General features: G+C 64.5%; 3 protein-coding genes across 7 annotated transcripts; 1 reads left to right on the top strand and 2 right to left on the bottom strand.

The window, feature by feature from the left end:
- Positions 1 to 2649: 2649 nt before the first annotated feature.
- LOC125154412 (protein CCSMST1) lies at positions 2650 to 3675 on the bottom strand. The gene is made up of 2 exons (XM_047838719.1): positions 3594 to 3675; positions 2650 to 3508 (listed from the first exon to the last, which is right to left on the bottom strand). The coding sequence occupies exons 1-2, from the start codon at positions 3623 to 3625 to the stop codon at positions 3133 to 3135; spliced, it is 408 nt and encodes a 135-aa protein (XP_047694675.1). The 5' UTR covers positions 3626 to 3675; the 3' UTR covers positions 2650 to 3132.
- An 8540-nt stretch (positions 3676 to 12215) lies between these two features.
- Positions 12216 to 13032, top strand: PERCC1 (proline and glutamate rich with coiled coil 1). Its single transcript, XM_047838389.1, has one exon. It carries the CDS (start codon positions 12262 to 12264, stop codon positions 13030 to 13032), a length of 771 nt encoding a protein of 256 aa, XP_047694345.1. The 5' UTR covers positions 12216 to 12261.
- Positions 13033 to 13294: 262 nt separating this feature from the next.
- On the bottom strand, positions 13295 to 21287 carry CCDC154 (coiled-coil domain containing 154). Of its 5 annotated transcripts, none has more exons than XM_047838383.1 (18): positions 20860 to 21287; positions 20617 to 20691; positions 20294 to 20466; positions 20005 to 20194; positions 19862 to 19908; positions 19488 to 19583; positions 18917 to 19040; positions 17388 to 17489; positions 17180 to 17308; positions 16973 to 17100; positions 16604 to 16730; positions 16384 to 16521; positions 15278 to 15397; positions 15115 to 15191; positions 14730 to 14847; positions 14375 to 14461; positions 13951 to 14138; positions 13302 to 13855 (listed from the first exon to the last, which is right to left on the bottom strand). In XM_047838383.1, the coding sequence occupies exons 1-18, from the start codon at positions 21163 to 21165 to the stop codon at positions 13729 to 13731; spliced, it is 2352 nt and encodes a 783-aa protein (XP_047694339.1). In that variant the 5' UTR covers positions 21166 to 21287; the 3' UTR covers positions 13302 to 13728. The 5 variants fall into 5 exon arrangements, with proteins under 5 accessions (XP_047694341.1, XP_047694338.1, XP_047694339.1 ...); XM_047838384.1 differs by having other exon boundaries at positions 16973 to 17097; XM_047838387.1 differs by having other exon boundaries at positions 16973 to 17019.
- Positions 21288 to 21611: the final 324 nt, after the last annotated feature.

Genomic DNA, 21611 nt, shown 5'->3' with positions numbered 1-21611 from the left:
CGCCCCCGCCCCTCCGGATCTCCCCCCGTGCCGAGCCCCCCGCGCCCCCGCCGGCCGGCCCCGCCCCCGCCCCGCCCCCGCCGGCGCCCCGCGGACCCCAGACCCGCGGGGCGACCTAGCGCCGCGCCCCCATCGGCGGGCACACGCCCCGAGCGCGCCGCCCCGCCCCCGCGGGCTCCCCTCGTCCGCGTCCACCCCAGCCCGCGCTCTGGCGGACCCCGGCCCACCGCGCAGCGCCCTGCGCCACCCGCAGCGGGTCCCCCCGCACGGAGGCCGCGGGCTGGCTGGTCACTCTGGCTCTCCACTCGTCCATGACTCTGATCCCCGGGGCTGGGTGCTGAGCTGCAAAGAATGGAGCCTGTTGCTTGGGGCTGGGTGTGTGAGAGATGGGGGGCCATGGGGTGCGACTGCCATGGCTACCCAGCTTTCTTTTAGGGGTTAGGAACGTGTCCCAAAGTTAGATTGTGGCGATGGCTGCCCCAAGTGAATATAGCGAACATTTTCATTGTATGCTTTAAGTGGGTGAAGTGAACACCATGTGAGTTATATACCATTAAAGCTGATTTTCAAGGAAGAATCCAGGACAGCTGGGTGGCTCGGTTATTGAGGGTCCGACTCTTGTTTCTGGCCCAGGTGATGATCTCATGTTTGGGGAGTTCCCCGGGGGCCTCCAGCTCCGGGCTATCAGCGAAGAGCCTGCTTGCGAGTCTCTCTCTGCCCCTCCCCCCCCCAAATAATTTTTTAAAAGTAAACATTTTTTTAAACACCAGGCTAAAGGGGCGCCTGGGTTGCTCAGTTGGTTGAGCGGAGTTCAGCTCAGGTCATGATATTGGGGTTCACGAGTTCAGCCCCGCATCCGGCTCTGTGCTGACAGCTCAGAGCCCAGAACCTGCCTCAGATTCCCTTTCCCTCTGCCCCTCCCCCATTCGCGCTCCATGTCTCTCTGTCTCTCAAAAATAAATATTTAAAAAAAATTTTTAAGCAAATGAAAACAACGAAGAGCCCATGGAGTAAGCAGACATTTTTTTGTTGGGAACAGAGCCCCGCGCCGCTGGTGGCCTGCATCGAAACATGCCCCTGAAGACGCGTGCCCCGGCAAGAGGAGCCCAGGACGAGGATGAATAATGAAAGGGCGGAAGTCACGGCTCACCTCTCCATCTGTCTGCTGCCACCCTTCGGCCAAGACCCGGTGTGGGGAGGGCCCGCTCGCACGGTACTCGCTGGCCTCAGGTCTTCCTTTTGCTCAGGACAAAGCCCACCCGGGTCTGGGGTGCAAAGTCAGGAACCAGCAAACCCCTGTCAGCCGCCCCGGAGATACTCAGGACTTATTCCCGTGTGGTATGATGTGCCATCAAAAACGGTAATGCCCACCATCGTGTTTTGAAAAGGTGTGAATTTCTATGGACAGATACGTCGTTTTCACAGTGGTTGTCCCACAGTGGCATCGTTAGTGTTTCTGATTCTCTTCCTTTTGCTTATGACAGCGTCTAACTTTTCCTGGTAGATCACATTGCTTTTGCCATATGAGAGTAACTTTCAATTACAACAGAAATTCTTTTCATTAGGTTTTTTTATTTCCTACAAAAGCTGGGAAGGGAAGAGTTAAGGGTTCTGGTTTGAATGACTGGGTAGCTCACAATTAAACGTAACAACTGTGCCAGGACGGCTTCGTTCTTTGTTCCCTCCCAGATAACAATCTTCCCAAACCTCGATCTACCTCCAAAAAATGAACATACTTGGGGGCTCCTGGTGAGCTCGGTCAGTAAAGCATGGGATTCTTGATCTCAGGGTCACGAGTTCCAGCCCACTGGGTACCGAGCTTACTTAAAAAAAATAAAAATAATTAACATATAAATCTATAAACATCCTTCTATCAATCCCACCTGCCACACAAGTGGAATTTCCCCGGGGCGGGCCCGACATTGAAACCCCTGCAGCAGAGAGCCTTCGGGAAGCCGGTGCACTGCCATGCAGCCACCAGTCTGCAAACACCCGGATCGAAGAGACCTCCAGTTAACTTCAGCACCACAGACATAATAAAACCTTCCACTAGAAACGTAGTGAATAAACTCTTCCTCTTGTTTCCCTCATATTTAATTCAAAATTAAGCAGTTTCTTAGTAAGTAGTGTTTGAAAAGCATATCATTTCGATACCCAAAAATCCTGCCTGTAATTTGTCAAAAGAAATACCTAGCAGGGCGCCTGGGGGGCTCAGTCGGTTAAGCCTGCGACTTCAGCTCAGGTCATGATCTTATGGTTCCTGAGCTCCAGCCCCACATCAGAGCTCTCTGCTGTCAGCACTGAGCCCGTTAGGGATCCTCTGTCCCCACCACCCCCCTCTGCCCTCCCCCCAGCACAAACACGGGCTTTTTCTCAAAAATAAAATGTTTAAAAAAACGAAAAATGCTGCCCAGTTTTATTCCACTCAGAAAGTTGTTGCCTTGCTAAAAATAAGACTGTGTAAAGCCGAGAAAGTTCATTATTTCCGGTATCTTTTGTAAATCCCACAATTTACATTTAGGTTTCTTTCCTCACTTCCTATTCTGGAAAAACAGAAAAACAAAGGAACTGGAGAGGACTAAAAGGCAACCCCCCCCCCCCGCCTTTTTTTTTTTTTTTAATGAGATGCAAAAAAGGGAGGGGGTTGGCTTAATTCCACATCACCAAATTAAAATTTATTGTCAGTTTGTCAAACGAACATCTATTTCTACACAGCACGGTACGTTAAAAAAAGTTTCACGCTTCTCCCAGTTACTCTGTCTCGGAAAGCAAACGACCTGCAGACTGGGTTACGCTGGACTGCCAGTGTCACCAGAATTGCTTTGGAAACATGATCGCGTTGGAGAAAGACACATCCCAAATCCAACGGTACATAGTGCAACCAAAACCCTTTCCACGGGTCGGAAAGAGAAACGTCTCGGGGGCGTATCCGCTGGGCAGCAAGTATCAGGCGAAGAGCCGGTTCCGTTCTGTGGACACTCTGCTCTGCCCTCACGCGGGTCGGTGTGGCCAGCTGTGCCAAGTCCTTCACTCTGGGGACGCGCATAACCAAGGCAGAAACGGTCAAACGCGATATCAGAAGCCCAAGGGCGGCTCCCTGTCTCCTCGCTGCTAGCCCCCGCCGGCACCCCGCTACGTTCTCGCCTGGTGGACGGTCGGAGCTCCAGGCTCCTGAGAACGATCGCCGGGCTCCGGCTCCTCTTCTCCCAACACCTGTTTCAACCACCGGTCCGTGCTGGTCTCCTGCCTGAAGAAGCACCAGGCCACCAGAGCCATGAGCGAGAGGCTGAAGGGCAGCACCCTCCACCAGGGCCGTTGCTGCTCCCCTCCCAGGGAGTGCTGCACTTTCCAGCGGGACGGGCTGGCTTTGCTGGAGGAAAACTGAATGGGACGGTTAGGGTCGTCCTCTTCCTCAGCCTCGGCCGCGGGCTGGCCCTGAGCCCGGACACCCGGCGGCGGCTGCAGGTGTCGGGAAGCCCCGCGCACGAACCTCAGCGCCCGGACAGCCCTGGAAAAGAGACAGCCGTGAGCGCGCCCGCCCGCCGCGCCCGCCGCGCCCGCCCTCGGCCCCTCCGAGGCCGCGCGCAGCTCACCCGGTGGCCGGCGCACGCCAGACACGGCTCATCGCGACCCTGTCTCTGCGCTCGGCGGGGCGGCGCGGCCCGTTTGCGTCACTTCCGGAGCGCGAAACCGGAAACCGGTAGCCGTTGGAGCCTCCGCTCACGACTACAGAACGTGGGCCCGCTCGCGCAACGGAAGTGACCCGCCTTCTCCGGCGGCCTTTTCCGTCGCAGCCGGCTGACGCAAGCCAGGCCGCATGGGCATGCCGGGAAATGTAGTTCTCCCCCAGCCAGAAGAGGAAAGAGCTGTCAGGTGCCTGGGCGTCGGCGGGGCTGGGGCGAGATCGTCGCTCTCGGCCTCCTGGCGATGGTCCCTCAGCCGCAGGGCACGACCCCGGGCGCTCACCGCGCGGCCGGTCTCCGCGCTCCTGGCCAGGGCCGCTGTCGGGGACCGAGGCTTCGGAGGGCTCCCGCGGCACCTTCCTGTCCTTCGGGCTGTCCCGGGGCTCCCTGCCCCACGCGGTTACCCCACCTGGCTTCATAGCGAAGCCACGGTAGCTTTTGTCCTCCAGGCAGACTGGCCTTGGTGTTGTGAGAAGACTACATGGAGTGTCCAGACATCATCTTGTGGGGACGTGTGTGTGTGTTGCGGGGGGGGGGGGGGGGGGGGGTGTGTGTGTCTTGGTGACAGTATCAGATCGTGAGGCCACCTTGTGAGCTGTGATGTGCTACCTGCCTCATTCAGCTTCTTCCCCTCTGGAGCGTCCCTCTCCTGCACCTGCTTCCTGGAGAAACACCAGACTCCGGGACCAGTGCCCCCGCTCCCCGCCCCACCAGGCACTCTCCAGACATTAGGGCGAGAGCGGCAGGCTGGAGGTGTTCCCAGCTCGACAACATCTGGGAGTCCTCCCCACCCGGGGAAGCCCAGCTCTGATGCCCCGGGGCAGCTCAGGGCCCAGGCTAGACTGTTGAGAGGTGCCTGTGTCAACAGAGGCACCTGTGTGCCCGGGTCCTCCTCGCTGGGCCCCACCCCACCTGTTCCACCCTGCCCATGCGAATTCACCAGAGAGAACACTCTAGTATAAATAGAAAACAGAGAGTTTTATTCCAACCCAAGTTAGGACAGATGCCCAGGAAATGCAATCTTCACGGGGAAGAGAGTGTTCTGGAGAATGAATTGTTTTTAGACTTTTTTTTTTACATCTTGTGAAAGCTCAGAAGATTATAGATCAGCATATAGGCAGCAACATGAATTTTATCATCAAGTGGCGTTGATGGTATCTCAAGGACAAGATGTTTTCCTTTAGGCCGCCGTTCGCAAGATGGGTGTATGATGCACGCACGGGGTACTGTAAATGAGGCTTTTGGTCTAAGCAAAGTGCGTGTACGGTCATGCCGATTTAGAAATCTAGCATGGGGGTACCTGGGGGGCTCAGTCAGTTGAGCATCTGATCCTTGATTTAGGCTCAGGTCATGATCTCATGGTTTGGGAGTTTGAGCCCAGCATCGGGCTCTGTGCTGACAGTGTGGAGCCTGCTTGGGATTCTGTCTCTTCCTCTGTCTCTGCCTTTCTCTCAAGAAAAATTTTTTCTTAATAAATAAATAAATAAATAAATAAATAAATAAATAAAAGAAATCTAAAGTGGCTTCCCTTCTAGATCATGACTTTAGAGAGCTTTTCCTCTGGCCAACCACAGGACCCCACCCCAAATCGCTGCCAAACTAACTCACCCCCAGGGACCCCCAGGAGTCTGCTGTGGTCCACAGGATGGGCCAGAATCACCCTCGTGTGCCGCCTGGAGGTCTTCCTGGCGGAGGCGGAGCTCAAGGAGCTCTGAGGTTAGGGGTGGAGCTGCTGACTGAGGCTGATGCAGCCACCTGTTGGGGACGCCAAGGGCACTGGGCACAAGCTAGCCTGGGACAGCAGAGTGAGCGCAGAGCTGAGAGAGGGGGGTAGGGGCTGGGGCGTCACTCCGGGTCAAGGCAGCCTCCAGGGGGCCACGAATCCCATCTCAGTCTCGGTGACTGCCCTGGATGGGTGACAAAACAAGACAGCTTGGACAGGTGACCTCGGCGCTCGAGCCTCACTTGTAAAACGGGTGTCACGTGCCCTTCTCGGGCCGCTGTGAGGACCGGTCCCGTGCCTGGGGAGTCTGTGGCTGGTCTTGGGACAGCTACGATTGATAAGGGGGTGGCCTGGAAACACCCTTCCATCCTGCGGCCCTGAGGCAGTGGGGTCACCCTTACTGCCACCGGGTTCTGAGGGGCATTCGAGGCTGGGGTCTGGGGCGGGGGGGAGTGCCTGCTCACAATGAAGAATGAGCAAATCAGAGTGTCCAGACGACCCCTCCTCTTTCTCCTCTTCCTACTGCCACTCGGTGTCCTTTGTAGGTGAAAGCACTACGCAAAAGACATAGTTCCTGTAGAGTCTTTCTTTGTTTTAATGTTTATTTTTGAGAGAGCAAGAGCGTGAGTGGGGGCGGGGCAGAGAGAGAGGGAGACACAGAATCCGAAACAGGCTCCGGGCTCCGAGCTGTCAGCACAGAGCCCGACGCGGGGTTGGAACTCACAGGTCAGGAGCTGAAGTCAAATGCTTAACCGACGGAGCCACCCGGGCGCCCCAAGTCTTAAGAGGACAGAAGCCCCTGATCTCGGGGAGCTGGCCGTGTGCTCACAGGGCAGGTCTCCTGGTGGACATAAGCAATTTCAGGGGATAACACTGGCTCCAGTCACTCCAGAACCACGGTGGCTCATGACAAGACAGGACCCTTCCGCAATCACATCTGGACGCTCAAACACGTCCCCCTGTCCCGGCGGGCGGGTCGGACCTTGTCCTTTTCCAGCTGTGGCTGGGCCTCAGCTGCCTCCTTCTGGGGAAGATGTATTGGGTTGCCCTCCTGGGCTGAACCACGTCCCCTCAAATTCACATTCACCTGGATCTCCAGCAAGGACTTTATTTGGAAATGGGGTCTTTGCAGATGTAGTTAAGATGACATCATCTTAGGGGGGGCCTACATCCGAGGACCGTTGCCCCCCTGAGGAAAGGAGAAAAGACACAGAGAAACACGAGGGAGGCCACGCAAAGAGGCAGGCAGAGACTGGAGCGACGCGGCCCCAAGCCAACGAGCACCGAGGGTCGCCAGCAACACCAGAAGCTGAGAGAGAGGCCTGGGACTGACTCTCCCCGGGGCCCGTCCGAGGGGCCGGCCCTGCCGACACCTTCCCTTCAGACTCTGGCCTCCAGACTGCGAGAGGAGGGGTTTCTGTGTCTTGGGCCACCCTGTTTGTGGTGCTCTGTGGGGCGCCCCCCGCCCCGGGAGACAGCGCGGTCACTGTCACCCTGCTTCCCTACCCAGAGCAGAGCCCCTCGGCCCACACAGCCCCTGCCAACCTGCTCCTACCGAGACACCACGTCCCGCGGTGGGCCTGACTCCCGCTTACGCCCGCCTTGTTCAACGACCCGTGTGCCCCGGTGGCCTGTGGCTGGAGGGCAGCGGCGGCCCCAGATGCTGCGATCTCCTCGACCCTCCGACGCGGTGGAGCCACAACCGGATGGGTCTGGGGGGCCCCGGTGTGTCTGGAGCCCTCTCCTCCACGACCCCGCCATGCCAGGCCGGGTGCCGGCGCTGCCTGCTCGGGTTCGAGCCCCCCCTCCCCCGTCAGAGCGTACACCAACACCTGGGCCTTCATTATCTCAAAGCACACAGAGAAACCTCTCTGGGGCCTAATGTCCCGCTAATGGGCGGGGAGGCCCAGCCCTCGTGGGCCTGAGGACAAGACTGGTTCCCCGGAGGCCGCCTGCGAGCTGACATATTGGGGTTATTGATTTTCGCCAGGACGATCTATATGAGGCGCGTGGGGGCAGGCAGACCCACGCCTTAGGAAGAGCGGGGCCTTTCCCCCGGGGACCGAGGCCTGACCACGGGGGCAGCGGGGGCACAGAGGTCCGTAAGGCCTGACGCTGCCCACAGCGGGGCCGGCGGGGAGCAGGTGCTGGGACACGTGCTGGGGTCCAAGCCCGGCAGCCTGAGTGCATCAGTCCCCGGCCCCACTCCAGGGGTCCCAGTGGGCAGCCGGGGGCTTGCGACCCCCCCACGCCACTCAGCCTGGCCCTGGCCACCCAACACCAGGGTAGACATGTGTGGGCAGTGATTCTGGGCAAGTGTGTCCACTGACCCAGGCCAGGGTCCCCCCAGACTGTTGCGCCCCAACCCAGCCTTGCCAGTAACGAAAGCAGGAGTTCAGCCTCCACTCGCGGACTCCTGGGTTCATCTTGCACGTGGCTCAGACTCGGGAGCAGCAAGGGTGTGGCTAATTCACGGACCCCCCTACTAAGACCTCAGATCTGCTTCTTAAACCCCTCATGCCTGTCCCACACCTTCACCCCCTCAGGCTGTGCTTTGTGGGGCCCTAGCATCGATTGCTGGGACTAGCGCAGCTGCGCCCTCCCTGCCCTCCAGCCCCCGGCCCAGATGCCCGCCCCGTGCTGTGCTGCCCAGGTTCCTCGTCCCAAACCTTTAACTGCTCCGGTGTCTCCCCTGCTCTAAAATTCTCCCTCTTAGGCTAGGGGTCCTCCGTGGTCTCTGGTCAGGCAGAAATAGAGCATTGAGATAATGCCAGCAGAGAAAGACGGGGCTGGCTGATTGTGGACCGTCTTCCATGGCTGGCATTAGTGGACATCCCCTCGCCAGGCCCCCTGCAGGACCCGAAGCCTCCGTCAAAGCCCCAGCTCCACTGACCAGGGGCCTGCGCCAGAGGCCAGGATGCAGAAGTAGGCCTGTGGGGTGGAGGGAAACAGGGCCATCAGGAAGGAGTGGGCCCTGGGGGGGGGGGGGGCGGTGGTGACCGTCACGGGCCCGTCCGCACACTGAGATTTGTTCTGGCCACAGAGGGCATGGCTGAGGGCCCAGGCGGCCTGGGCCTCCTGTGGCCGGGAGGAAGGCAGCTCCGCTGCCCGCCAGGAGGCCCTGCACAACACCCAACCCCACTTTCCAGCCCATGCTTCTGGCCGTGAGCGTCCCGTGGTTGCTGAGCCCAGGCAGAGGGGCTCAGAACAGCGCTGGTGACTGGCGTGCTGTCCTGGGGGTTGCAAGTCCAAAACGGCCCCCAATCCAGGTGCCTGCAGGGGAGAGCCGTTTGCTTGCGTTTCCCGGATTTGAGGCCCCTACGTTCCACCTTCAAAGCCGGCAGTGACCCTGCTTCTGTGGTCACGTCTCCCCTTCCAGCCCTGAGCTTCCTCTCTTGTAGGGCCCCCGCGATGACCCTGGACCCACAGGATGATCCACAATCACGTCTGCAGGGTCCCTTTGCCACGTGGAGTGACATGCCCACAGTACCCCGGGGATGACGGCGGGGCTGTCCGTGGGGCCAGCCAACCATGGGGGTGCCAGCTCCCTGTGGCCTGGGACTTTCCAGACTGTCCTCTCTGCTGGATCCCCTGCGCTTCCCATGGACAGGCCGAGTGAGCTGTGGTCCCATCGGTGCCAAGCAATTGGCCTCCTTCGTGAAGCCCCTCCTCTGGTCACAAGGGCTGGGACTTCCTCGAGGGCAGGGCCATGCCTCACCTTGCTCAGAGCCTGGGGCAGGGCACCCATGAGGACTGGAGGCTCCACCCAGACGGCACTCCCCTCGGGTCCCCGAGGCCCACCTTGGTCAACTGAGTGCGGTGGGTGCTGGCACCAGCTGACTCCCTTCCTGGGCCCGGGCCCCAGTCCTTCCCGACGGGCTGCAGGGGACACTGCGGCTCCAGTCTGGACACCTGGTGAGCCCCTCCCTGGGGTCCTGGGCTGTCCCAGAGGGCTGCTGCTGGACTGTGCTGGGCCACCCCACAGCACACTGAGGTACAAACCTAGACTGGACTCACGACACAGACCGCCCGGGGCCTGGCGTCACCCCGGTCAGTGAACACAGGCCGTAGGGAGGCCTGCAGCCTTCCCCTGGCACACGTAGGGGCACTGCCTCCGGTGAACCACCTGCTTGCGGGATGTTGGCAGCTCCGTAGGTCTGCCCCTGCCAAGTCACAGGCCTGGCCCGGGGGGATGGCTTCATTTCCCTGAGTCCCCCAGAGCTGTGGGTTCTGACCAGGGGCTCCTGCACTGGGCCCTCCAGGTGCTCGAGAAATGACCGGCGGCAATCACCCACGGCCCCCACTTGCAGGAAAGGCCTGGGTCTGTGCCCACACCCCGTGTGTAACGGGGTGCCACTGGGTGGGATGGGGGCTGTCCCCTGCCTGAAGGGAACGGAGCCTGGAGCAGAGGCCAAGGGCCCGGGGAGGACGGGAGGGCATCGTGACCCTCCCAGGGAGCTGGAAGGGACATTAGGGGCCAGGTGCATGCCGGGGTGGGAGGGGGCCGCTGTCCTGTGCTCAGAACCTGGCTGGCCCACAAGCAGTGGTGGCTTTGAGCCGTGGCGGACGGGACCCTGGAGTCCTCCCAGCAGGCAGTGTGGGGGGTGCTCCAGGGGAGCAAAGCACCCGGCAGAAGCCGCCTCTGGTCCACCGGAACCTCGGAATGGAACCTTACGTGGAAATAGGGTCTTTGCAGATGTTACGAATATGAGGTCAGACTGCAGCCCAGCGGCCCCCCGAGGCCAACGATGGGCGTCCTCCTAAGAGAGGAGGAAATGGGACGTGGCCCTGTGTGGATGGCGGCAGAGGCTGCCAGGACTCAGTCACCGCCAAGGAGCACCACAGCAGACGGTGGTGGAGAAGCATGGCACGGGTTCCCACCTGGACAACACCCGCAGGTTGGGTGACTGACTACGGGGGGGGGGGGGGTGGTGGACACTCTGGCAGCACCACGCGCAGTCCCCCTGGGGGCCTGCTGATGGTGTAACCCGAGGGGAGGAGCACGCTCCACGGTGGGGGTGCGGTGGGGTGGGCGCCAAGCCCCCCCAGAAAAAACTTGGCACCAGGGAAAGAGTGGTCATCTCAGCTTGGACCCTGGGGGTGAAGCCCTGTGTCGGGGGTGGGGCAGGGACACGCCTGCAGCTGTGGGACATAGGAGCCGGGGGAGGGGGCCGGGATGTGGGGCCCCCGGGGGCCCTCTGGGGGAGGGATGAGACTGTTCACAGGGCCAGCAAGGCCTGGCGGTTAGAGGGGGCTGAGTGGGGGTTCCAGGGGGCCCCCCGCATGAGGCCACCACGGGGGCTGGTGGTCCCGCAGCTTCCTCTGCCGGCCTGCAGCACCGTTTACCCAGAGAACCGCCCGGGCAGGATGTGCGCTGGAGAAGGGCTACTCCAGAAGTCAAAATAGCATGAAATTTAATTTTCCGCCTATTTGACAAAGCTTGGTCCGGGTCCCAGTCGGTGGCGGAGATAAGGGCCCTCGGCCCCGGGTGTGAGCCAGCTGGGCCTGCGGCAAACACTCCACGGTCCCCGGGCAGGTTGCGGCTCCCCCCGCGGGGCCCTGGTTGCCGGGCGCTAAAGCAAACGGGCTCTATTTGCCCAGTCTGCGATGACAATGCAGTCGCCAAATATTTGCCAGCCCGGCCGGCCTCGGAGCGCAGCTATAAATGCTGGAGCCCAGGTGGAGGCGGGCCCGCCCCGCGGGAGCTGCAGGCCTCCAGGTAGGAGCCCCACTGGGTGGCGGGCGGGATGCGGCCTCCCCCCCCTCCCCGGGAAGGCTGCGGGCCCTTCCCGCCAAGTGGGCTGTGGGGACCACCCACCAGGGGCCATGGAGGTCCGTTGGGGTTGGGGGAGGGCGGCGCTGAGGCACAGGGGTGCGGCTGAAGGAGGAGGAGCCCAAGGAGCCCAAGCTGGGGCCACAGGGACCCCTGGCAGGGAGGAGCCACAGCACAGCATGGCCCCTGCCCTCCCCAGGCCGGCCTGACCCTGAGTGACAACCAGCCTCCCTGGGGTGAGGGTTCTGACCACCCGGGGACCCCCTTCTCCCTCTCCCCACGTCACCCTCCCTTTCTGTGCTTTGCCAGGAGGCAAAAGGGCTCACCACCTGCCTGCCCGCTGCAAGAGCACCACCCCCCGGGGGGTGACCGCTCCAAAGCTCAGAGTCAACCCCCTTTGGCATCAGGCCAGGGAGGGCCAGCACCTGCCCCCCCCCCACACCTCCTCAAACTCCCACCCCACACCTTCCCTGCCTCCTGCTGACCTGCTGACCCTGCCAAACCCCAGGTGCCCGGGCAGGGAGCAGACGGATGAAAGCTTGGGACCCATCAGACAGCATGGGAGAAACAGCGCCCAGCTCTGAGCCTCCCCTAAGCCCCCGAGGCCCCCCGAAGCCATAAGGGCTCTGGGGCCTGGACCCAGCAGGCTGGCCGAGGCCGTCAGGCCCAGTTCCCGGGCTCAGTGTGGGCATCTTGGGGGCCCCCCTGCCAGCACCTGGGTAGATGCCACCTCGGCGGGCCTGTCCCATCAAGAGCCAGGGCGATTCCATGCTGGGACCAGGGCTCTGCTCCCCTGGGCTGGCACTCCCCTCGCCTGCCACCTGCCCCATCTCCACGGTCCCAGCAGAGCCACCTCTACACCCCTTAGCTTCCTGTTCCCCACCCCTGCGATGCCCATCGCCCACGGTGCCCACGGTCCCAGGCTCTCTGCGAACCTCACCAGCTTCTGAGCATGACACCCTCTGTAAGCACCAGTGTGGCTGCAAGGCCTGGGGACCTGACGGTCGACCTGTGCTCTCTCCGCCTCCCTCCCCAGCTGCACCTGCTGCCCCAGAGGCCCCAGAAGCTCGGGCCTTGAGGAGATGGCCGCAGGCGTGATCCGGCCTCTTTGCGACTTCCGGCTGCCCCTGCCCACCCACGGGCCCTTCCTGCCCTCAGACCTGGAGCCCCAAGAGACTTCTGAAGAGGAGGAGGAGGAGGAGGAGGGGGAGGAGGGGGAGGAGGAGCTGGAGGGGGCGGGGCCAGAGGGCCGCAGCCCAGCCCCCCAGGCCTCAGGCTGGGCCCCAGAAGCAGCCCCCAGGGGTCCCAGCAGCCCCGAGAACCCCCTGCAGCTGCTGCGCTTCTCTGAGCTCATCAGCGGCGACATCCAGCGGTACTTTGGCCGCAAGGACAGGGGGCAGGACCCGGACACCCGTGACATCCGGGAGGACGACAGCTCAGCCCAGGGCCTCCGCTGTGCTGACCTGGTGAACCGGGCTCCGGGTGGGCCCCCCGGTGGCGAGGAGGCTATGGAGCCCGGCGTCCTCTCCCCGAGGGGTCCCGAGGGGCAGGCACGCGGGCTGGGGCCCCTGGCCGAGCTCTTTGACTACGGGCTGCGGCAGTACTCAGGGCCCAGGGCCCCGGCCGGCCGCCGGCTACGGCTGGAGCGCAAGTACGGCCACATCGTCCCCATGACCCAGAGGAAGCTGCCGGTCTCCTTCTGGGAGGAGCCGGCGCCCGGCCCCCTGGGCCTGCTCCGCCCCGGCACGCCCGACTTCAGCGACCTGCTGGCCAGCTGGTCTGCGGAGACCGGCCCCGAACTGCCCGGTGGAGGCCCCCAGACCCTGGATGGGGTGCAGCTGGCCGAGGCCTAGCGAGTGGGCCGGGGTCGGGGGTGAGGGGCGGGCTGGAGCAGCAGGCGTCTGGACTGTCACTGCTCTCTCGGAGGAGCCCCTGGGGCCCCCCAACCATGGTGGCAGCCAGCAGAATGAGCCAGCTCAGGTCGGGACTTGGCAGGCCCAGGGAGTCGGCCCCCAGCAGAGGCCCCCCGGGCAGGAGCCGCAGCCCCTCAGAGGTCGTGTGCTCAGGGGGTCTACACACTGTGCCTGGCTCTGGGTGAGGCCGTTCGCCACCCAGACATCCCTGAGGCCCCAGGTGGGCAGCAAAGGGCAGCTGTTCCCACCACCTGCCCACCGCCCGGTCCTGGGGCTGCCCCTCCTTGAGGCCCCGAGGCAGGTGGCAGGGCCAGCCACGTGGGAGGGAAGAGCGAGGGCCTCCTTGGAGGCGGGAAGAAAGGGCGCTCCTCGAGCGTGGGAGCAAACGCAACATTCGCTCCCCAGATCGGGGCAGGGGGAGCTGCTTCCTGTGCTGGCCACCGCACGGGCGTGACCCAGGGGACCCCAGACCCGGGCCAGCTGGCCCTCAAGGAGGCCTGCAGTGAGTGGCTGGGGCCCCGGGACGCCACGGCCATCGGCAGGAAGGCCCAGGAAAGCCCTGGGTGGAGGGCTCACTGGGCTCGCGCTCCTGGGGGAGGGGACTCTGGACTCCGACAGCAACGGGAGCTGGCACGTTTATTTCCGGGAAAGGGACGCGGACGTGAGCGGGCGGGCGGGCTCCTGGCAGAGGGACCTCTCCGAGACCGCGCTCGCCCTCCGCTGCGCCACCCGGCTCATGAGGACCGCCTTCCACTGCAGCCACCTGCCGGGAGACGCGGCTCATGGCTGCTGACCTCGGGGCCTCCCCGGCACCACCCTGACCTGGAGGGGTCTCCAGAGGGCGGCTTCCCTGCCCACCTCACGGCCTGATACATGCCCCAGCAGTTCATGGGGACCGCCTCTCCGGGGGCCGCGTCCTTGATGAAAAACCGCTGCCTCACCAGGGACCCGAGGACCCTCCTGCTGCCCAGCGTCAGCGCCCACGGGCCCTCCTCACTCCACAGCCGCACGACGCTCTCACGCAGGCTGGCCAACTCCTCCGCGCGCTGCAGACAAGGGCACCGTGAGGAGGGGCCAGTGCGGGAACGCAGGAATCTGGCCACAGGGGGCCCGACAGCAGACGGGATTTATCTCCCTCTGGACAAACCAGGGTCTTATCTACCGGGAAACTCCGCTCAGGCCAGACACGCAGATGGACAGACATGGGGAAGGCCACAAAGCCAGAGGTTGTGCCGGGGAGGGGGGAGGGGGGCAGGGTCCACGGAGGGGCCACCTCTCTCACCAGCTTGGTTTCTGTATTAAACTTGAGGTTCTGGATGGTCTTGTTGTCTTGGATGCTGTTCTCCAGTTTCATTATTTGGCTCTGAAACTAAACACGGCCCTCGTCTGTTGGGCGGGGGCGAACCCTCGGGCCTGAGGCTGGCCCCTACCCCCATCCGCCCGTCAGTCAGGCAGGAGCTGGCCCGTGACATGTGGGATCTGGGGCGCGTCACTCAGTCCAGGGTTCAGCCGGCGCCTGTCACCGTGATTGCTGCCAGCCCAGCGTCTGGGGACTCTGGACAGGTGTCCCCGCTCAGGGTGTCTTGGCCCTGGGGGCCCCTCTGCCGAGTGTGATGGGCACAGGGGCTCAGGGGTACCGTGACCAGCTTGCCCTGGATCTCCGCGATCTTGCGCCCGGGGTTGCCCTCCCTGAGCAGCTGAACAGAGGACAGCAGAGAGGCCAGCTCCTGCCGCACGGCCCCGACCTCGAACTCCCTGTAGGAACAGGAGGGTCTGGGCGGGGGTCCCAGGCCCAGGGCGTGCAGAGGGAAGAGGGCAGGGCGTGAGGGGGCGCCCAGCTTTGCCACCCCTCCAGCGGGAACTGGGGGGGACCCCAGGGGGTGACAGAAGGCCAAGTGGAGGATGTGTGTGGGCTGCACCCGGTGGGGCCAAGCGCAGAGCTGGGGAGGTGCGGGGGGCTGAGGGAGTAGGAGACTTGTGGACGCAGCAGGGCCGTTCTGAGGCCAGGAGCTGGGGCCTCACCTGGCCTTGCCCTCGGCCGAGATCTTGAGGTCTGAGTCGCTCTTGTGGAGGACGCACTTGTCGGACACGGCCTCTATCTGCAGCAGAGGCAAGGTAGGCGGGCAGCCGGGGCGGCACAGCAGGGTGGGGGTGGGGGGAGGCGGGGCGCCCGGCCCTCACCCACCTGCCGCGGCAGGCTGTCCACTCGCTCCCGCACCTCCCTCAGGTGCGCCTCAGCCTCCTTCTGACAGCGGACCAGGCCCTCCAGGGATTTCTGCTCTGAGCCTTCCCACTCTCTCTTTGCCTAGGACACGGCGGGGACAGGGAGGGGGGACAGATGGATGGACGGGGCCCACTGGAGCCAGAGTTGAACCCAGGCAGCAGAGAGCTCCGGAGGGGGCCGACTCTGAGCTCGTCCACCCAGTCAGCACACAGCCACTCTCCAGGGACCCGGGGACCCCGGGCAGGGCCTCCAGGCTGGGCAGAGCCACATCCGGAAGAAGGAGGCCTGGCTTGGCCCCGAGCCCACCAGGAGTCAGTCAGCAAGGGCACAACGGGCAGCCTGCCCACACCTGCAAGGGAGGGGTCTCGGGAGGCCTGGGGGGGCCCCGCCCCATAGCAGAAGGGTGGACATGTGGCCTTGGGAGGCTTGGGGGGCCCCGCCCCATAGTGGAAGGGTGGACGTGTATTCACAGCAGCGCCTTCCGTGGCCAGACCAGGGGGCGGTGCAGTGTCCATCAGCGGAAGAAAAGATAAGCTGGTCACACACTGTATGGGAGCATTTATAGGAAACGTCCAGAACAAGCAAATCCGCAGAGGCGGGCGTCAGATCAGCGGTCGCCAGGGGCCTCGGGGTAGGGAGTGACCACTAGCCACACCAGGGCTTCCTCTGTGGTGACAGGAAGGAACTACGAGTTATGTGGTGGTTGTCCAACCCTGAATACACGAGCAGCCGCGATCCCCACCCTTTCCAAGGGTGGACGCTAGGGCGTGGGAATTAAAGGTCAACGACACTGTTACTAGAAAGAGGAAAAAACCCAAGGGCCAGGCCACCTTGCCGGCCCCTCTGGAATCCGCTTTGTGGTCGGGGCCACCACGGGCCTCGTGGACAGCAGCTGGGAAGGGGCGGGAGGTTTGGGACCGCCTGTCAGGCTTGCTTGCTCGGGCACTGGAGATGGCTGGGGCTTGGTGTGGGGTGCAGGTGACCCCCCTCTGCTCCGCGCTCCCCCCTGCTCCTGCTCCGTGCTCCCCCCTGCTCCTGCTCCGCGCTCCGCTCGGCTCCGCGCTCACCTCGCTCAGCCGAAGGCTCAGTGTCTGCTCCTGCAGGTCCAGTCTCCAGCTCAGAGCCAGGAAGTGGTCACTCAGGTCCTTCACCTGCGTCTCCAGCTCGGCCAGCGACACCTCCAGGGCCTGGCTCTTCTCTCGTTGCTGCGGGGCGCTGGGCTGAGTGCAGGCACCTGGGGAGGCGGGGGCCCCACGGGGAGACCGACCCGGGCCCCGCGGCCCTCACCAGGTCCAGCGCGCTGTGCACCTCCCGCTGGGCCAGCTCCCCGGCCAGCTGCACGGCTTTCAGGTCCTCCCGCAGGCAGGTGGCCAGCTCCCCCGCCCGGCTCTCCTCCAGGTGCCCCTTGACGTCCCTGGGGGTCGGTGCCCAGACAGACCGCCCCTCAGCCGAGGCTGCCTGCCCGCCGAGGCGCTGGGTCAAGGCGGGGGCCTGGCGGCGGGCTCCAGAACCATCCGGGAGACCCGGGGAGCAGAGAAGGGTCACAGGGCCCACCAGGACGGGGGCTGTGTACAGTGGGGCACGCTGAGTCCTCCGTGGGGGGGACGGGAGCCCCCACCAGCGGGGGCGGGGGGAGGAAGGGGTTGGGACACCCACCGGGCCTTCTGCTCGGCCAGGAGGATGCGGCTCAGGGACACCTGGTTCTGCCGTACGAACTTGGTCAGCTGGACCACGGCCCTGTCCAGGCCCCGGCACTGCTCCAGGAGGCGGCGTGCTTCCTGCTGCTGTGCGCAAGTGGCCCTGAGCCCAGGCGCCGGCCGGCCCGGCCCGGCCACCCCCAGCCCCTGCCCCCGTACTGCGCACCTCGTGCTGCCCCTGCAGGGCCCGGACGCGCTCCTCGGCCAGCTCCTGCAGCCCCCGCCACCTGCTGTCCAGCTCCTCCCGCAGGCTGCCCTCCGCCTTGAGCCGGGCGCTCTCCGAGACCTTCATCCTCTGTGGGGAGACCCGCCCCCGCCTGCCGTGAGTAGGGCTGTGGGGGGCCCGGCCCGGCCGCAGGCCCGCGGGCTCCCACCTTCTCCAGGGCCAGGAAGCTCTTCTGCAGGAAGCCGCACAGCTTGGCCTCTCTCTTGAGGAAGCGGAGGCTCATCTCCTCCCCGAGCTTGGTCACCTGGGCCTGCGGGGGGTCAGCGCGGCCACCATGGGGTCGGACCTCCCTCCTCGCCACGTCCGCCCGCGGCCCCCCTGCCATCTCGGACTTGTTTGCTTTCTTGCCCAACCGGGCCCATCACAGAGGGGGCTCCGGGTCCTGTGTCCCCCACTGCCCCCGAGCCTCGCAGAGCTGGGCCTACCGCACCCTCCTGAGGAAGGCCAGCGGGGCGGTCGGGGGCCACGTGTTCCCCCCAGAGCGCCAGGCACCAGGGCTGTGAAGGGTCTACAGGGTCCGGAACACACTGGGTGCTCGTGGTGACCACCAGATGCCACACCCAGGGAATCGCATCCTGAGCCGGGAGCCTCCGTGCGGGAAGCCGAGTAAGTACAAGAGCGCTCCACGCTCCACACGCATGTGCGCACACAGGGACGTGCGTGCATAGACCACACACGCTCCGAGCTCCGGGCTCCTGCCCCCTCCTCCCCGCAGGCAGCTGTGCCCTGGGCCCCGCCAGCCTTGCCCCTGCACATGGGGCGCTCTGGAGCAGGTCAGCACACGGTCTCTGTGAGAGCCCAAGGGTCTGTGCCTCAGTCTGTCCGCTCTGCGGTTACAGCGCAAAAGCAGAAGTGGACGGCAGTAAATGAGTGGGCTTTGCAGAACCAGGCGGAGGCCACAGGTTGCTGACCGGGCACCCGAGAGCGCTTGGGGAAGACGCGGGCGCTCGGAACCCGCCTGGCACGTCAGGAATCCGAGGGCCAGTGAGTGCCTCCCGGAGCTCCCGGCCGCAGCGGTGGGCAGGGTCTCGATGCAGCCAAGACGCCACCTTCCCGAAGGGCAGAGGAAGGGAGGCCACCGAAGCTGGGCAGCCGAGCTATGTGGGCAGCAGCTGGGAGCACTTGGCCCGCGCAGGCCCTGGTCTCTGTTTGCAGAGCTGAAGAGGCTGGGTCTGGAGACGTGCCTCCCGGGCCCTGCCCTGCCTCCCAGGGTCTCACGCAGCGGGGGCACCTGACCAGCCCAGGGCTGGGACCACGCCGGGAGATGGCCGAGGAAGGGGCTTCAGGGCTATGACGTCCTATGTCCTGATTTGGGTGCTGGTCACAGGAAGGGGGTGAGGGGCGGGGGCTAAGACAGGGCCACTGAGGTGTCATCTGTGCAGAAGGATGAGCTCGGTCTCAGCGCTTCCCAAATCGGCAGCCGTGGGCCACGTGCGGCTACTGGGCATCCGGAACGTGGCTCACGTGACCGAGGGACCTAAAATGTTAGCTCATTTCCACGGACGAAGCCACCTGTGGCTGGTGGCCACCTACCGGACGGGGCAGGACCATGGGGGACCATGTGGGCCCAGTCACATGGGCAGGGAGGACACAGGCTACAGGTGCAGTGGTCTCTTCTGACGGACCCTCCTGGTGGCGGCTCGCCTGGCTGCCCGGGCCCGGCCTCCCTCCTGGTACCTGCGTCTTGGCCACCTCAAGGTCTGCCCTCTGGCTCGCCTCCTCCTGGCTCTTCTGCAGACCGCTGCAGGCCGCTTCCCGGGACTGTTCCTCCTGCTCCAGCCTCCCGGCCAGCTCGGCCAACCTAGGGCAACGGCGAGGGTCACGGCAGCCCGGCTGGCCAGAGGGCCTGGCTGTGGGGCTACCGTGAACTTTTCGGGTATCCGGACACTGAGAGTCCCTCTCGAGGCCAGGCCTGCATCCGGAGGGGCCCAGGCTGACCTACAGGCCACCTGGGCAAACACAGACAAGGATAAGCCGCTGACTTCCGCGTACCCATGCGGGGACGTGACAGCGGCTTGAATGAGTGTGACTGATGGGGAAGAGAGCGGTAGGGATTCTGGACCTAACTCTCTTTTCCCCACAGAGGGTCCGGGGGGGGGGGGGGTGGTCCGAGCCCTCCACCCTGTCGACCAGCAGCGTGGCACCAAGGGCCAGGGGACGCCTTCCCCGCCTCGGTGCCTCCTACCCACGTGACCACACGTGGGAAGTTCAGAGCCGGCCCCCAAGGAGGGAGGCAGGCGGGGCCCACCTGAGGCTGGCCTCCTGCTCGGTGTCCTTCCGCTCAGAGTCCTGGAGCGCCTGCTTCCTCCGGACCTGTGTCAGGGCTTCCCGGACCTCCACCAGCCTGGCACGCAAGAGCCACTTCTGCCTGGGGCCTGCCTGGCCTGCCCTCCTGGCCGCCTTTGGGGTTCAGGTCCCGGCCCAGGGGCCCCGGCAACGGGTCTCCCGCCCTTTCCTCTGCAGGTGCCACGGCCCATGCAAACCCAGACTTCTCGGGCTGGGCCGTGGACACACGCTGCTTACCAGAGCGAGGCGACCAGGACCCCAGGTTCCCGCCCCAGCCGCCGCTTTCCCAAAGCCCCTGACCTCCCCGCTGGGGCCCAGGCCATCGGTGTGGGGTACCTCCTGTCCAGGGCCTGCATCTGGGTCTGGTTCTGGGGGCTAGGAAACTGGAAGGAGGAAGGTCAGGCTGAGCCTCACAGCACGGCCGACACCCACAGGGGCCGGGGAGCCCCGCCCGTGGGTGGGGACGGCGGGCAGCTGACCTCGAGGGCCTCCTTCTCGGGGGCCCGGGCCACCCGCCGTAGGTCCTGCTGAAGCTTCTTCAGCTCCGAGTCCTGGAGTTGCACGCAGGCCCGCAGCCGGAGCATTTCCCGGAGCAGGCTCAGCATGGCCGGCTCACAGCGGTCCCTGTGTTCCCGCAGGGACACCACCTCGGCCTGCAGGTCGGCCACCCTGGCCAGGGCGAGGAGCAGGCTGAGTCGGGCCGCGTGTGCCGGGGGGTGGGGGCGGTAGGCAGCGTGGCTCTCCCTCCCCGGCTCCACACGGGCTCACCACTGCTCCAGCTGCTTCCAGGGCTTAGCGGGATCCTGCTCGGGGACGGACGTGGCAGACGCCAGGTGGCTGGACTCATACCTCTCGGAGATCTCCTCCGGACTCAAGAGCCCGGGGCTGGCCAGCTCCTCCTCCAGGGAGAGCCCCAGGTCCCCCAGGGTGATGGTGCTCGCCTGGGAGGGGGGCGAAGCCCCAGATAAGGGGTGGCTAGCGGCCAGCTCTGTGAGAAGGCGACCTCTGGGTCGGCGAAGGCCCCCAGGTGGAGCTCAGGATAACAGGGACTCAAATCCCTGTCCGCTGAGCTCAGTGTCCACTGCGCTCACCTCCACCCGTCCAGCTGAGTCACCCAGCGCAGCCCCGGCTGGGCTCGGCTCGCGCTGCCCCAGAGAGACCGGAGCCTGAGGACACACGGCACTAGGCAGCAGAAACGGGGCAGTGCTCTGCCTGCCCAGTTCCAGAGGGAGCCCCCGGGCAGCGAGGCCACCTGAGGGGTCAAGGAATTAGTGCCGTCCCGGGTGGCCCACACTCCTGCCCTCCTGGCTCGGCCCCGTTGGTACCAGGCTCACCCGACACGGCTTCACCGGCAACCACCGTCCGTGGCCTCGGCCGCTGCCGAGGCCCCGGGCCTCGCACCAGGGCGGCTGGACGGAGGCAGGGAAGGCCTCGGGGGGCACCCACCCTCGCGTCTCTCCTTCCGATCCAACAGCAAGGTGGACAGAGCCGCACGGCAGCAGGGGCTCTTCCGGAACCGTCTTTTCGTCACCAGAACCTTCGCACGTCACGGCCCAACTGCCAGTGGAACCCGGGCCCTCAACTCTCCCAGCAAGGCCTTCCCAACTGCCTGTTCCCAGAAAGACCCGAGAGGGCACCATTCAGCCGGCCAGGGCCAGGGCAGGGAGTGGCTGCTGGCCTGTGGGTCAAGGAGCAGGGACCCCAGCGGGCCCCAGGTGGGAGGAACAGGTGGGGGCATTCTCTGGCCAGCGGGTCAGAGAAGGGGTTGTCCGGGACAGATAGAACAGGCAGAGGCACGCGGCCGGAGCAGGAGAGGGTGCGGGCCGCAGGCGTGGGGTGCGCGCGGGCTCCAGGATCCTCGTGGCCACAGTAAGAAAGCAAACAGAGGCGGCTGCAGCGTTTCCATGGTGCATTTTATTTAATCCCACGTGACGAATGTGCGGCCGGTTCATGTCGTCAACGCAAACCACGACACGCACACTCTCCCACGCCAGGTCCTCCCAGCCCGGCGCGGTGCTCCCCCTGCCCGGTCGCCCAAGCCCACCCACAGAGGGCACAAGGTGGACACTCCGAAGTCAACCCGTGG

The sequence above is a fragment of the Prionailurus viverrinus genome, chromosome E3 (genome assembly GCF_022837055.1).
Source record: "Prionailurus viverrinus isolate Anna chromosome E3, UM_Priviv_1.0, whole genome shotgun sequence".
In the NCBI taxonomy this organism is placed as follows: Eukaryota; Metazoa; Chordata; class Mammalia; order Carnivora; family Felidae; genus Prionailurus; species Prionailurus viverrinus.
This window is presented reverse-complemented; position numbering and strand designations above follow the sequence as displayed.